Here is a 16,974-nt window from a genome sequence, read left to right on the forward strand (position 1 = left end):
TAGATAATTTCCTCTTATCAACCCCATCTATACTGTTCAGTCGGACTGCCAAGCAGCTTTCTGACGCGTGAGGTTAGAATCGTTAGTCCTCTTACGAATCAGTACCATGATCTTGATTTAAATCAGTCTCGGAGGTCAACGGCGTATCCATCGTTCCTCTGCTCTCTAAATGGCCTCGTGAAGTGCCATCCTCACCCTCCTCACAGGAGCAGAGCGCGTGCCCCCCACCCCCAACACATGTTCAGTATCCCCCGGGCACAGGCTGAACACAGCGCTGAGACAGCTGAGAGCAAGGGAGGGAGAGAGAGAGAGAGAGAGAGCATTGGAGTGGAAGTATGAGTGAGCATCAGAGAGAAAGACAGAAATAGAGCGATAAAGCATTGAATTATAGTTCAGAGAGAGAGAGAGAGAGAGGCTCACACTGCAGTGGTATTGGTGGTGCTAGGGGTTTATTGAGCGTTATTGTTAGAGCATCCAGGGCCGTCTCTCTGGTTGTTTATTGAGCGTTATTGCTAGAGCATCCAGGGCCGTCTCTCTGGTTGTTTATTGAGCGTTATTGCTAGAGCATCCAGGGCCGTCTCTCTGGTTGTTTTTGGATGTATCATTCCAAACCTCATGGATCTGTTTTCCTACGACTCCCAGTGGAATTCTCTCTATCTGACGACCAGATCTGTGTTGCTGCTGGAGCTCAAGCCATGCCTTCTCCCCAACTCAAGATCCAGCGTGGGCCGTGACTGGCATGCCTAACCCCGGACCCCCTCCCAGTCAGAAGGGCTCCGTGTCCCGGTCCCGTCGGTGAAGAGCCAGCGTGTGGTCGTGACGGAGGAGCGTTGGAGTTGGCGGGCAGAGGTCGGTCCGTCCCCCCCTCCTCCTGGATGAACAAGCGCTGACAGGGTAAGAGGACATGACGGACGCTTTGACCAGTTCAGCACACTCAAGTGTTTGTGTGTGTGTGTGTGCGTGTGTGTGCGTGTGTGCGTGTGTGTGTGTGTGTGTGTGTGCGTGCGTGTGCGTGCGTGCGTGCGTGTGTGTGTTTTCAAATCATGTTCCTGCATTAGGCTGTAAGAGTGGTTGATCCTCACCCCTGGAATAGACTTTCAAGTCCTGAAATAAGGATATTATTATTATTATTATTATTTTGGGGAGGGGGTGAAGAATTGAAAGTTGAATAGATTGACTGTCTGTTCAAAGTAATAAGGACTTGTAAAGCATGTATATCAGAAGTAGAGCAGCAGTAGTCTGCATGTCTTCTCTATCCTCCCCCTGATAAACTGACACGTTTCATGTGTATAAACCATGGCTTCAGAAGGTCGTGACAAGCAGCAACAAGTAAACAACAACAAGCAACAAGTAAAAACCCACCCAACATTTCTCAAAGCCAGCTGGCACAAAGGAAACATGGATCCCACTGAGGTGATGGATTGATGGATTGGATGGTGGTGAGTTTAGATCACTGAGGTGATGGATTGAAGGATTGGATGGTGGTGAGTTTAGATCACTGAGGTGATGGATTGGATGGTGGTGAGTTTAGATCACTGAGGTGAGGGATTGAAGGATTGGATGGTGGTGAGTTTAGATCACTGAGGTGATGGATTGATGGATTGGATGGTGGTGAGTTTAGATCACTGAGGTGAGGGATTGAAGGATTGGATAGTGGTGAGTTTAGATCACTGAGGTGAGGGATTGATGGATTGGATGGTGGTGAGTTTAGATCACTGAGGTGAGGGATTGGATGGTGGTGAGTTTAGATCACTGAGGTGAGGGATTGGATGGTGGTGAGTTTAGATCACTGAGGTGAGGGATTGAAGGATTGGATGGTGGTGAGTTTAGATCACTGAGGTGAGGGATTGAAGGATTGGATAGTGGTGAGTTTAGATCACTGAGGTGAGGGATTGATGGATTGGATGGTGGTGAGTTTAGATCACTGAGGTGAGGGATTGGATGGTGGTGAGTTTAGATCACTGAGGTGAGGGATTGGATGGTGGTGAGTTTAGATCACTGAGGTGAGGGATTGAAGGATTGGATGGTGGTGAGTTTAGATCACTGAGGTGATGGATTGATGGATTGGATGGTGGTGAGTTTAGATCACTGAGGTGATGGATTGGATGGTGGTGAGTTTAGATCACTGAGGTGATGGATTGATGGATTGGATGGTGGTGAGTTTAGATCACTGAGGTGATGGATTGATGGATTGGATGGTGGTGAGTTTAGATCACTGAGGTGATGGATTGGATGGTGGTGAGTTTAGATCACTGAGGTGATGGATTGATGGATTGGATGGTGGTGAGTTTAGATCACTGAGGTGAGGGATTGAAGGATTGGATAGTGGTGAGTTTAGATCACTGAGGTGAGGGATTGAAGGATTGGATAGTGGTGAGTTTAGATCACTGAGGTGAGGGATTAAGGGATTGAAGGATTGGATAGTGGTGAGTTTAGCCGTGCAGGTTCATGATGCATGGCTGGTCAGCGGTTATGTAAGAGGGATTATAATCAGCGTGGTGCTGCCGCCACCCTGCTCTCCTTCACTGGGCCTCTCTTCCTCTCATCCTCTTATTTGACTCTAAATCTTTTTCCTCTTTGTCCTCCTCCCCATCCTCCACTCACAGTGGCGTGGGTCGCACGTCGCCATGCGAGAGCACCTCGGCTTGACCTCTCTTAGTTCCTGAGTCTCGTCCAATCAGTATGCAGACAGTGTGGAGCAGCATGGCTGCTGGTCAGGGTAGCTGAGGCCTCTTTACCCCAGAGTGGGTGTAGCTCAGGGCCAGAGGGCCGTCCTCAGTCTGCAGAAACATGCTCTCACTCGCCACGCTGAGGCGGACAGGCTAACGCCTGGGCAAGGGACACAAACAAACAGGGTGTACTTTTTATTCTTTTTTAAATATATTTTGAGGCATTTTTGCCTCATTAGGATAGGACAGTGTAAGGAAAGGAAAGGTGGGAGAGAGAGAGGGAGAGAGGGGAAGACATGTAGCAAAGGGCATGGGCCGGATTCGAACCCAGGCCTCTGCGGTAAGATGCTAAACGCCCCAGCCCATGGAGCCACCGGGGCGCCCCCAGATGTTGTACTTTTGCCACACATATGGCAGCCACACAAGTATGAGAAGATGGGAATCTACTGTAGGTACTTAGGAATATGCCATCAACTGTGAAGCAAATGTACACCTTGGCCACTCCACAAAAAGCCATTCTATAACAGAACCAGATGTCAAAACAGACTTCTTGATTGACAGAGAGGTTTTAACTTTGCCTGTCGTGTGTGCGGTAGTTCATGATTACAAAATGTCAGCCTTCATTCCTGATGTACCTGATGTTCCAAACGCGACCTCAAGTTGACATGGCCAGGCTGTCTGCAGCCACGGGATGCGAGTAGCTGCAGAAGTATGTAAACAGGTCGCTGACCGGTCCAAGGTCTTGTCCTCATTCATTCAAACATCAAGGCCCGAGGCACAGCTTCCTTAATTATACCAATTTGCCCCCCACCCAAAGGAAGGCATATAATCACTGTGTTTACTTTGCCATCTAAAGACTTTCCATATTTATTCACACACAGACACACACACAGAGAAACACACACACCCCCACACACTTTGCTGGACAAGGAATAGTGATAGGAAGGATGCTTTTTGAACACTCTGCTATTCCCTTACTACTGTTATATTCAATAACTGCCAATAGAATGTTGAAGATGAGGTCAAATGACCCTCTTCTTTCAGTCTCTCAGTCTTGCTACAGATATGAAGCCTAGAGTAGTGGGACTTCACTGGAGGTCAAACAGGTATCTTGTAGGGGTCTATATCATTTGTTGATATTAGAGAGGGGGTTGTGATACGATTTTGCCTTTATTTGGCCTCAAAATACTTTATAATGTGGATAACCAAGTATACTTTTCTAGCCGAGAGGTTATGCTTATCATAGCATACAGTATAGTAGGCTATATGAGGGCCTATCCGTGCTGTCGTTTAAATCTCAGTGTAAGAGAATGGCTTGATACAATTAAACACAGAGCAAACCACAGCAATCAGACAACCCTGTTCTAGTGCAACACTCCAGATCTAGGTCACTTGTGCTGAATTGCTGCGAATCCAACTAATTGAATGAACACACAAATTGATCACAGATCTACTCTCCTTTTCCCCTGTGAAGTCAGATTATTCTGCTGGCCACAGAGCTGAAACATGGCTGCTAACAAACCCTGAGGATGGATTCCCTTGGTGACACATCTTGCACAGTCATCTCTCTTCTCTGTAGATGGGTAGAGTAATATACAACTAAGGGAAGGCTGACATGTCTTTTGCTGACCACAGCAACAGCAAGGCTAGTGCTAGAACAACAAATATGTTTATCAATCAATCAATTAATCAATCAATCAATCAATCAATCAACCAATCAAACAACCATTCAACCAATCAATCAATCAATCAACCAATCTATCTATCTATCTATCTATCTATCTATCTATCTATCTATCTATCTATCTATCTATCTATCTATCTATCTATCTATCTATCTATCTATCTATCTATCTGCATGTGTTTTGTCAAAGGCATGTATTTTCTCTGTAAGATAACAACATGCTTTTTATACATAATTTTCTACAGAATTGTCAGCACTGGTAGTGCAAAATAGTGTATGCCACTTATAGGCACATGGTATATGTCCTGTCAAAATTCTGAACACAACAATGAAAGGACGAGCTGAATGTGTCACCACCTCGAGTCCACCACTAGATGGGGGTAGAGGCTGAATGTGTCACCACCTCGAGTCCACCACTAGATGGGGGTAGAGGCTGAATGTATCACCACCTCGAGTCCACCACTAGATGGGGGTAGAGGCTGAGGCAGCGCTGTGAGGTTCCATGCCCTACTGGGCCTCATGGACGAGCTCGGGCTTCGCTGGGATGCTTTCATATATAGTGTGGGAAATAAGTAGTGAACGTGTCAACTTTTTTTCGGTACATATATTTCCAATGATGTTAGTCACATTATTATTATTATTATTTATTTATTTTTACCAGATATTGGTATTAACTCAAGAAGTACAAAAAAAAGGTATGTCCTATAAAAATAATTGTATGTGGAATACAGTGGAATGACACAGGATGAAAGTATTGAACACGCTCACTGAAATGTATTTAATACTTAGTGGAGAAGCCTTTGTTTGTAGTGACAGCTTCAAAACGGTTCTTGTATAAAGAACCTAATCGCCCTCTCTGCTCAGGTGTGATGTTGGCCCTTTCCTCTACACACAACGTCTTTAAATCTGGTAGATTCTGGGGGGGCCTCTAGAGAACCCTGATCTTTAGTTATTTACACAAATGTTCTATCGGTTTTACGTCAGGTGATTGGCTGGGGCATTCCAACACCTTGATTTTCTTTCTCTGAAACCAGTTGAGTCTCTTTTGCTCAGTCCAGAGGAAGGTCCACCCATGTCATCCTCATCATCCTGGCAGATGACAGCACATTCATGTCAAGAGTTTCATGGCTCCATTCATTGCTCCTTCAATTATATGAAGTCTGCCAGTACCATGAGATGAGAAAGCCCCACACCTCCAAACTTCATTGTTGCTACAGTATAGTGTTTTTGGGGTGATGTAATTTCTCCTCCAAACATGGTGTGTAGTGTGACCGCCAAAAAGTTCAATTTTGGACTCATCCGACCACACTACTGTAGATTCTCCCAGTATTCCTCAGGCTTGTCCAAATGCTGTTTAGCAAACTTTAAAAGAGCTTCAACATGCCTTTTCTTGAGTAGTGGAGCCTTTTCTTGAGTAGTGGAGCCTTTTCTTGTGTAGTGGAGCCTTTTCTTGTGTAGTGGAGCCTTTTCTTGAGTAATGAAGTCTTGTGGGGTGAGAGTGCGTAGAGAGTGCGAAGAGGGATCCTCTTCTGACCATCCTCCTGACACCCTGGTCAGAGAGTTTGTGAGGAGCTGAGGGCCGTGGCCTTTTGACGGTGGAGTGATGCTCCTTCCACTTGCAGATAATGGCAACAGATCAAATCAAACTTTATTTGTATAGAGCATTTCATAAACAGAGGCAACACACTGCGCTTTACAGAGAGCAATGGGGAGGTGGGCAACAGTGCTTACTGGAATATTCAGATGTTTTGAAATACTTGTATGTCTGTAACCAGTTGTGTTTTGATGCTGAGCATCAGGCTGTGAAAGTCTTGAGAGCTCTTTGCTTTTACCCATCATGAGATGGTTCTTGTGTGGCCGCTTGGTAACAAAAACACTTTTTTATAGCCCATCAATTTGCACTAACCCGGCTGATGTTGATTTGCACAGATAGGATGTAGAAATACTGACTTACTTAGGTATTGCAGCTGGTGCCTTGTCTTTCCTTGCCTGGGTTTACTGCTTTTTCTTGATGTGTTCAATACTTTTTTCCTTTGTCATTCCACTTTATTCCACATTAAATCATTTATGGACTTTACTTTTGTGATTTCTTTGGGGATTTCTTGAGTTAATACCAACGTCTGGTACACATTTCATCTGAATAGCATCATTGGAAATATATTTACTGGAACAAAAGTTGACGTGTTCAATACTTATTTTCCCGTCTGTCTGGGCCGGGGGGATCGGCTCTCTAGAGTAAAAGAAGATGCCAGAGAAAATAGGGCCATGTAGTCCAGACGAGAGATGGTGAGCTCTGACCATTGCATTATTTCTGGATTATGTCTGATCGTGGATTTTTCCCCCTGACAATTCTTGCATAAGCACTAGTCCACAGAAGTGACATTGTGGAGAACACAGTCATGACAGGGTTAATGTGACTCATTGGTTTGGCAGAAATAGGCTCTGTTTTGCTTGGTGAACGCTCGTCATTCTGACGACAGCGTCCTGATGGAAACATTATCTTTACTTCCCCTCCTTTATAAGAGAGGTACTGTATTGAAACAAACCATTTTCATTCTCTGTCACTGCGTCTAGCAATAGAACTGTACATGTGGGTTGATACTGTATGTATGCTAAACTGAACTTCACATTTATTGTAGGCATACTTCTAATTTCTGCTCTCTTTCTGATGGCGGGGCTAATCTGAATGGGTAATTCCAGCTGTTGTGCACAATGAAATTAAGTGTCATGACAGTTGTTAATAGAATGACCTTCCATAATTACAATGTAACCTAGTCGTGGCTTAACTTTCAATGAGAGAGAGATGGAGAGGGTCCACTGTTCATCCATGATATGTATGTGTTTGCCTGCTTGGTCTTGTTGAACATTAGACTGACTGAAAGTATTATAAACAAGCTGACTGACCAACTGCCCAGAGGCTTGTGACTGTGAGAGCCTGGACTGAGCTGGCTACTGTGAGACTCAGAGAACCTTTGCTAAAATGTTATCTGAAAAGAGATGACTCAGTGTTGTTCTGAATCCTCAGAATAGTTCTAGACAAGTTGCCAATGGCCTTATAGTAATGTTGTCCTCAAATATTTTCTTCGAGAGCTATGTTGACTAGAAGAACCCACTATTACATATTTCAAGGCATTCAAAGAGCTTAATCAAAAGTTTTAGAGTTTTTGATTTGTCAGTTATGGAAATAAAGAGATGGCCAGAGATCATTTTTGAGTGTTTGGGAAAAACATATCACCCATTTAGAGCTGACATTGTTCACAGCGTAGATCACTTTGGATCCAACCTGGTGGGCTGTGAAGAACCCCCTGAATCAGAACGGCACCAAATCAGTGAATCTATGGCGCTCTTTTCACCATTAAAAAGCTTGAACTAAAGAGTAGGTCATGAGGACCAGCTCAGTGGCCTTGTGGCTAGAGTGTCCGCCCTAAGATTGAGAGGTTGGGGGTTCGATCCCCGGCTGATTCTTACCAAAGACTATAAACAAAGGTACCCAATGCCTCCTTTGGCACTCAGCATCAAGGGTTGGATTGTGGGTAAGTCCCTGAGACATACTAGCGTCATGTCCAGGAGGTGTACTTGTACTGTACATCAAGCTGCCTCACGCTAAGGAATCAGGAGATAGACTATGGAGCACTAGGCTGCTACTTACTTACTTACTCTTGATAGAACTGATCAAATCGTGCCAACATGTTGCCTTCAGCAGGGTCGGCCCTCGTAAGAAGAGAGCCTTGGGTTCACTGCTTTGGCACATTTTTACGTTGAGCTTTTTGGACTTCACCTGCCTAAACAGAATGCCGTAGCCCTCCTAGGTACGGGATATCATTTGGAATCAGAAATAATTGGCTTCAATTATTGGCCAGTCTACCTCAGATACCCCCTGTTAGGAAAATGAATTTAATTTATTGCCTGATTGTGCCAGACTAGCGTCTGATGGCCCTAGGGAATCATGGGAAGACTAATGGGTTTAAACAATGGCATGTTTTGATAAACCTGCAAAGGTAGATACTAGAACACTATTTTTATGTAGGCCTAACAGCTTTGTCTCAACATTTGTCTACCGAAGCATGAACTCCCCAAGGACAGACCTTGGGCAGTAACAGGCAGCAGGTGAGCTGGCCTAAATCTGTACATGGCCAAACAAATTTCACTTTTAAATCTCTGATTTTTAGGTCAGATATGGGGAGAAACGGCACATTACCCTCAGGCATTTTCAGTCAGACGTCCAACCTGTCAACTGACACACACACACACACACACACACACACACACACACACACACACACACACACCACACACACACACACACACACACGCACACACCGAGCTGTCATTTAAACACAGTTGACAGGTTGCAGGTCTGACTAAACATGCCTGCAGGTAATCTGTAGCTTTCCCCCCACAACCTGCCACTGCTCTCGTCTATGGAGAGTATTGTTTAGCTTTGTTTTATAGCATTATGATGCAGGATCAACAAAACAATATGACCTTCACCTACTCCCCCCCCCCCCAACCCCTTCAACAGTCTGAGAGAGCGATCCTGAACGCCCAGCCAGAGAACATCTCGTCTGGGGGAGGAGAGAGAGGGAGAGGGACGAGTCTCATCAGGTCGCTGGCTGATGTTGTCACTGCAGCAACACTTCTCCAGGTACCTACAGCACACCACCTCAACACCACCTAATCCTAACCCAAGACCACTGACCACACATCACCACCTCAACACCACCTAACCCTAACCCAAGACCACTGACCACACATCACCACCTCAACACCACCTAACCCTAACCCAAGACCACTGACCACACATCACCACCTCAACACCACCTAACCCTAACCCAAGACCACTGACCAAACATCACCACCTCGAGACCACTGACCAAATAATAGTGTGCCGTGTGGGGACAGTAGCAACCATACCAGCCACTCAAATACATGACAACCCATGTAAGCTGGTGGCAACTAACAATTTGCTCACCACCAACTTTCCCCCACTTTACCAGTCTGTCTCTACAGTACATAGGCGAGTGTGTTACTAGAATGGACATTAGCACAGAACACACAGTTACTAGAATGGACATTAGCACAGAACACACTAGTATTATATATTTTGATGAGTATAATCTGTAACTGCATGTGAATACCTTCCCCTAATACTTCAAATGAGGCATCGAGCTGTTGTTGTGGTATTGATCATTGTGCCGGTGAGCTAAGGAGAAATAAGATGGGTGTATTATGTCCTGCCAGCTGTTTAGACCCGTGACATCCACTCCGGCTCCGAGAACCAATCCCATCTGCATATGTTCACTGATGTGTGAGATTAGGCCCCAACGATTTGTGTCTGTAAGTAAACTGGTTCCAGCCAAGCTGGGCATATTAAACACGCCATTTTGTGACACACCACTGGGTAAACTGAGAGCTGGAAAGTTCTCCCTTATTTGTGACAATGTCAGTGTAACCTTAATGGTTGGTGATCGACTGTGACAAAGTTCGTACTGTACTTAACGATGATGGGTGTATTGTGGCGGGCTTTACTGCTGTAAGTACAGTTCGGATGTGTTTTTTAATTGTGCCCACGTCACAGACGAAGAAGTAAGGTCTCGCAGTTGCTATCGTATCGGATTCAAGAACAGTCGCTCCAAAGGTTTAGTTGCGTTGCGTTTGTGCGTGTGATTGTCTCTTAGCAGGATTACGCAAAACATACTGACAAAACGGTCAAAGGGTGTAGCATGGTCCAACTTAGAACCCATGAAGTTTTGGAGCGGTTCTGAATCATGGGGCAGGTCCACGACCCGCCCAAACACGACCGGCCATTCACCACTGTTGGGCCAAGATTACACAAAAACTACCAGACCGACTATCATGAAATCATGAGTAGTGTAGCATGGGCCACCTTAGTGAAGTATCATATCAGTATGATCATGGAGCTTTTCTGAAACCGCAGCTTCACCCTCACCACCAGTAGCGGACAGCGAAGCAGGTGGTTAGGCTCCACGGCCCGGCAGGCGAGACGTGCTGTGGTTCCTGTGCGGCTGGATGCCTGCGAGGATGGGAAGGTTGTCCACAGGAGTGGGACGCAGGCATCCTGTCACGCTGCGCAAGGCTTCGTTGATAGGCAGATCGATGATGCGCAATATTCCCTGGTGGAGTAGACCAGGGCTAGGGCTGCCGTACGCAGTGTTTTTGCGCCGGTTCCCCAGCCTGATCGGACCAGTCGCTTCCTCAACGCCACACGAGCTGTTAACTTCTTGCGCAGTGACTCGAGGTGTCGGCAGAACGTGAGCGACCTGTCCAGAGTCACGCCGAGGTAGGTTGGTTCAGCGCTGCATGGCAGGAGTGTTCCATCGATGTGCACTCGGAGCTCACGTTTGGCTTCCTTGTTAAGGTGGTAAGGCCGACACCGTCTTTGCCTCACTGAGCTTCAATCTCCATTTCCGGAGGTATGCCGCTAGTGTCTGCATCTCCTGGCTCAGGGTCTCCTCCACGGCCCGCCAGTCTCCAGCTGAGTACACCAGCGCAAGGTCGTCTGCAGGCCGAGCTTCGTCGGCTATCCTCCCCGCCTGTGGCAGCCGAACACCAGCCCGGGAGGAGGCCCTCAGCTGAACACCAGCCCGGGAGGAGGCCCTCAGCTGGCAGACTTTGCTTGGCTTACGGTGGTTAATCGCAGCTACTGACGGGTCAGGAGTTGAGGGGTCATCCTGGAGAGGGGCAAAAACGGGGGGGCACCATGAGAAGGTGTCTGCCTCGTCCCCCCCCCCCCCCCCCCATGTCACGCCACTAAGTGGTGTGGCAACCTGAAAGGGCGCCAGCCAAGGGAAGGTCATCAGCACCCTGGACAGCACCCTCTACTGTACACTCTGGTCATCACCGCCCTGGAGCCCGGAGCAGCCCCAGCTGGACAGGCGCACCCGATCAGGGGGACGAGGGAGGCAGAGAAACAGCGCTGGTGTTCTGGAGAGAGTCAGTTGAGTCCCAGAAGTAATCTCCCAGCCGGACCGAGGGGAACCGCTGGGGTGGATCGTGAAAGTCGAGAGGAACCCCACATGTTTTTGCCCCTCTCCAGGATGACCCCTGAACTCCTGACCCCTGGACCCCTGACCCCTGCTCGGAGCCGGACATTCTGATTTTTCCCTGTTCATGAACCCTCAGTTGTTCCATGAAAACGCCGGCGCGGGCACTGAACCGCTCTGGTGGCCGTCTCCCCTCCCTAAAGTGTGTGACATCACCATACAGCATCTCAGGGCTGCCACAGTGTAAACAGCTAAACTGTAGGCTAGATAGTTTTCATTAATATGAGTTTCTTTGGCATTAAAATACACAGGCAATAATTTAATGGGAAAAGCTCACAAGAACACATTTAAAAAAAATGTAAAACATTAGTTATGACAGTTGGTGCGTTGGTCTACGGAGCCCCGCGGTTTTCTTCACAAGACCAGGCTTGTGCAATATTACGGTAACCGTGACAACCCTACTGCTCGCACCAACGTGCGTGTGCACAGAGCCACGGAATGCATGACTGGGCGGAGGTCTGTGCTCTCTGAGCACCATTTCTACTTTACTCTGTTATCAATGTTCCCTTCGACATAAAGATAGTAGAGGCCGTGGCAATGACACATTCTCACTTGATCTGCCCTCAAACCATTGAACTAATTCAGTATTTCAGGCAACGGGTAAATTGTTCTCTTCAACCTTACCTTGTGGAATTTTGGTCTTCAATAAACTTTTGAACAGGTGCAGAAAAAAACAAGAGCAAATAAATCCTGATTGGAATCACAAATCAGAGTGTTGCCATGAAAAGGTTTTGTAATCAATGCTGTGTTTTTTAATGAGACTGCTATGGGTGAGGTATCTCAAAAGCACAGACATTTCTTCACTGTTCACAGCTTTTGAGTTTCACTTACATTTGACAGCCAGCATATGGCCCCAAGATCATTAACACAACTTCAAATTGCTTTTAATTGATATTCTTTCTCAGACTTTCATGTCTGTGCAAGTCCTACGGTACTTTCCCCAAGACCCAAACAACCTTCACAGGGATTTAAAAATATAGTAAACACACAACCTGTCTACTTCTTTTAAGTGTTCTTCATTTGAAAAATCAATAATGATGTTGAGTAAAACCAATGTAACAGACATCTCATCACACGTAGTGTGCAAAAGACCACATGAATGCCAGTGAGATTTCATTTCAAACCTTTATTTATACTCGTAAAGCACTGAGGTTTCCCTCATTTACCGTGTTGACGAGTTCACACAAATACACAAACAACAACAGAACAAATACAATATACAATAATAATAATAATAATAATAATTAAAAACAATTACAGGTCGAAGTACAAATGCCAAGAGCCATGGATTTAAACTATGCGACTGAGAGAAGTACAGTACCTCAATCTTCAGAGTCTGTTGTAGAGTATTCCAGAGAAGAGATATCCAAAACTAGAGTATAATGTTTGTGTGGAAGACCAGTAGTGCTTGGCAAAATCTTTGGCATCGTTGACATATTGCCGTGCTCTGAAATCACCAGAATTGTACTGTATGTGTGCAGCTAAACATCTGCAATCTCTTTATGTTGGACTTTATATGTAAATACAGACGTATCAACAGTCAGAAATGTCCCTATCGTTACTTTGACCCTCGGTTAAGAAGGATGTATGGTTCAACTCTTGCCCGGGAATGACAGTGCTTGTCTGTGAGCCTTTGGTTTCTAGATACACCTCAGTGCATTAGCATGTTGTTGCGGCGCACTAATGAAACCCCTGGGGAGGCAAAGCCAGCTTTGTGCAGCCATGTGCTCCTATAGTCGCACTCTGCCTGGGATTAGCCAGGCTAGTTAGGGTCCGTCATTGGAGCCATGCAAGGGGTCACCACAGAGGCTGTCTGTAAAACTAGGCCATCTATTCACACATTGTTGTGCACAGAGTGGGAGACAGGGGACAGGCTTTGAGAGGAGCAGCCAGTGGCAGAATGCTCTAGAGAGGCAACAAACCCCCTGGTTATAGCTGGGGGTCCCATTATCTCTGGCTTCAGTCAAGCAAATATGGATACCACACAAGAGGAGGTTTCGTATGTGGGCATTGAAAACACAAACAAACACACACACTCACACACACTCACACTAATTGACTACACTGATAGTGCTTCACACTGAAGCATGCACTGCATGAGTGTTTTTTAGTCTTGGCAAAATAAAGAGGTCCCAGACCCCTAAAAGGTTTTACTGCATTTGGATATCTGGCAGTACTCTTCTGTGTTTTCATGCTTACAGTAACTGTGTAGATGGAAATGGAAAACTAGCTTTCTTTCTACCAGCTCACTTTTGCCTTTTATTAGGGACGGAGAAGTGGCATATCATAAACACTGAAGCATGAGATGGTCTCTTTGGGGCTACATCTGTATTCATGCAGCTCTTCTTGCTTATTTTGTTGTGACATTCCTTCCATTTAAGGAGGCATTGCAGAAAAGACCCCCAATCATTCTCTACTGTAGAGGGGCTATGCATGGATGAAATCAGTGATAGCTCTTGGCTCAGTGTTGCACTTTAGATGGAATTTTGAATTTTAGCATAATGATGCCATTGTTCCCTTTTAAAGGCTTATTAATGATCATAGGTACACGTACAGCTTAACACACACTGGGGCACCAATTAATAGAGCCATTTAACCGAGGGAATTTGACAGAGACCAGCATGTGTCCTTCTGCACTACTGAAAATGTTCCACACTTCCACAAAATGTTCCACACTTTGAGCAGAATGATAATGCTGAAGAGAAGTTGGCATTACATCTCATCCATGAATCCATGGACTTCCTCATGCAGTCGTGCCCATGTGCAACGTCCTGTGACTTCACCATAGATGGATGTGAGTGACAAGCAAAGCGCCGGCAGAGTTCATCTAAGGGCTGAGCCACCGGTTGGTTTTTGGGATCCTGGTCAAGATACTGTAAGTCGATAAGAGGTCATCATGCTTTGGACCTGCGTTCACCCAACAAGTACTCGATTGTTCCTAAAAAAGTTGGTTTGTGTGGATGCTGTCACGGTTAGTTTGGATGCTGTCCTGACTATGACCCACACATGGAATAGTTATCTCATTGAATTTCATTAGTGTTTGTCTTTGGGTCACGCAAGTCAGGTACAGTGTGTTACAAGCCTCTGGTTGTGTGTGTGCCCTTACTTAGTGTACTGTATGTCGTCTCAGACCATGTTTCTGTGAAGACGGTTTTCACTGTAGACTCGCTTTTTGTGAGTGAATCTCAAACACTTGCAGAAGCGGTTAGTAACACAACAGAACTAGTTTTTTCGTTCAATGTTATTGATCCACATTGGAAGCAACATCGCTTTTCGCATGCCTTTGTCGAGTTCATCCATGATCAATGCTTGAAGAATATGCACTGGAAAATGTCTCCCAATGGAATACCAAAGCCTGTTATATACAGTACATTCAAAGCCCAAAGCCGATAACTCTCAAGAAGAAAAACAACTTGTGTATATATTCTGTTTCGCTGGCATCTTTATAAAAGTTTTCTTGTCCAGTCAAAGTGTGAAACATTTTTAGCAGTGCAGAAGGACACATGCTTTTCTCTGTCAAATTCCCTTGGTTAAATAGCTCTATTAATTGGTGCCCCAGTGTGTGTTAAGCTGTACGTGTACCTATGATCATTAATAAGCCTTTAAAAGGGAACAATGGTATTGTTGGCTTTTGGCGTTCTTCGTCTTCTGTTGCTCTGCGTTGTGTAATTTTTGTATAAGCCTTAATAAAAGTTGCAGCAAATCTAATATGGACCACGATGTTAATAGCCTTCTTGTTGTGATAGTCATTGATGAAATCACCCAACACGGGATTGGAAGCAGCAAACAATGATGACAATATTGGACAGAACTTAAACTCACATGTTACAGTCCCTGTCTCTCGCTGTCTATCGGCTGGCTGGAGCTGTGGGCAGAAAACGAGGCCTCAATCTTCTTCCGTTGATCTAATCGGGGCTGGGCAACCACAGGCACACAGAGTCTACCGCATCCCAAATCAAGGTCTCAAGGTTAACTCAAGACACTAAATAGTATCCTCTTGCTCCACCCCCACACCTCCCTTAAGGTCTAGTGTAGTCAGATTGGCTCCCCGGAGGGGCCCTACTGTCACAAGATGCGTAGCCTGTCAGGCACAAGGTGCATGACCTGTCATCCACCACCTGAAGTCTCAATCCCACTGATTGTTTAGCCAGTGGTACTGTACTTTTATGACATTCTATGAAAAGCATCGGACACCCTGGGGAGGATGCCCCCCCCCCCCCCCCCCCCCCCCCTGTGACGTCCCAGCGTGGCCTCCTGACCCCCCGGCCCCAGTATAGCACAACTGTCTCCTTTCATCCCTACCACTGCACATTTAGACCGTCCACATGAGAACAGAAACACACAAACAGCTTTACATTGACTTTAAGACTCTGTAGACTTGTACCTATATTCTTCAGTATCATTATTCTAAAATTCCATCTGAAGTGCAACACTGAGCCAAGAGCTATCACTGATTAACTCATTAAGACTGAAGACGTAAAATGAGGCATTGGCCCAGGAATGTGGGGAGGCCAGGGAGAGACAGGGGGAGGGCCAGGCTCCCAACCCTCACCCCTGCCAGACCCGAGTCATGGGACGGGGCCGCCACAGAGACAGGGCCCTCCTTGTTAGGGGATGGCTGGGCAGAGGGTGGAACATGTCGTTGTGCCGATCCCGGGAGCACTCAGGCTCACATTATTCCCCGCTGGCCTACATACAGACCCAGAGACCCACTTTCACCCACATGCCTGCTCAGACACACTGAGCCATGACTCCCGGCCATGGATCTGAGCACTGCGTGTAGCATGCTAGTAGGCTTATTTAAAGGGAACAGCGTCCTTGAAATTGGATTGAAAAACAGCATGGGGTGAGTTGTTTAATAGTTTTGGGGGGGTGAGTGGTTTAGGCTAATAGTTTGGGGGAGAAGGGTATGTAAATGTTGTGACTTAGTTCAAATGCATGCACATTTCAAAATGTGACAAGGGAAGTGTAGGGATACTGCAGTGATACTGATTCTTGGTAATACACTGTTGGCATACTGAGAGTGCCATGCTAACTGGCACAGTGTGAGATATTTACTCCTGCGTAAATGAGAGATGCAGTGAGAAGTTTGTGACGAACAGCAGCACTGAGCCTAGGATACTCTGTGTAAAACAATGCTGATTTGAAGTCCGACTGGGTAGGTGGCACATTGAATAAGACAGTCTGGCTTTGTACAGACAGCGTATCGCTGAGATTTAGCTGTGAAGGAAACAGCATGTAATGCTGCCTTCCCTCTCCCTAGTGCCTCCCTCTCTCCCTCCTATCTTCTAACCAGGTGCAGTGGATGCCCCACTGTCACCAGCAGACCACCCTGAGTCCGATAGATACCCCTGTGTCTGCTGTGGTTGTCGTAGTATTTAGTTAACACACACGTACACACAGACATGCACCAGCCCACTTCTGGCTTTAGGCCTGGGCCATAGCAAACACACACCAGTATTGCCATGTCTCTCCTATGATGCTTTTTTAGCCTCTCTTACTCTGAAATGTAATTTAATGTAATGTATTGCTTTATAAATGTTCTTAGCCGGTAGAC

General features: G+C 46.0%; 1 protein-coding gene across 1 annotated transcript in view; it reads left to right on the plus strand.

Moving 5' to 3' along the window:
• Positions 1-8,916: 8,916 nt before the first annotated feature.
• The window catches only part of LOC311320290 (nck-associated protein 5-like), a gene marked incomplete at its 3' end in the record, with an annotated part of 69,317 nt that continues 61,259 nt past the window's right edge, over positions 8,917-16,974 (plus strand). Inside the window, exon 1 of the mRNA XM_084452021.1 lies at positions 8,917-8,998. Coding sequence (XP_084308147.1) covers positions 8,970-8,998 — 29 coding nt within the window. The 5' untranslated portion in view covers positions 8,917-8,969. The remainder of the gene's footprint in view (positions 8,999-16,974) is intronic.

Source organism: Borostomias antarcticus (genome assembly GCF_949987555.1).
Source record: "Borostomias antarcticus genome assembly, chromosome: 17".
Lineage (NCBI taxonomy): Eukaryota > Metazoa > Chordata > Actinopteri > Stomiiformes > Stomiidae > Borostomias > Borostomias antarcticus.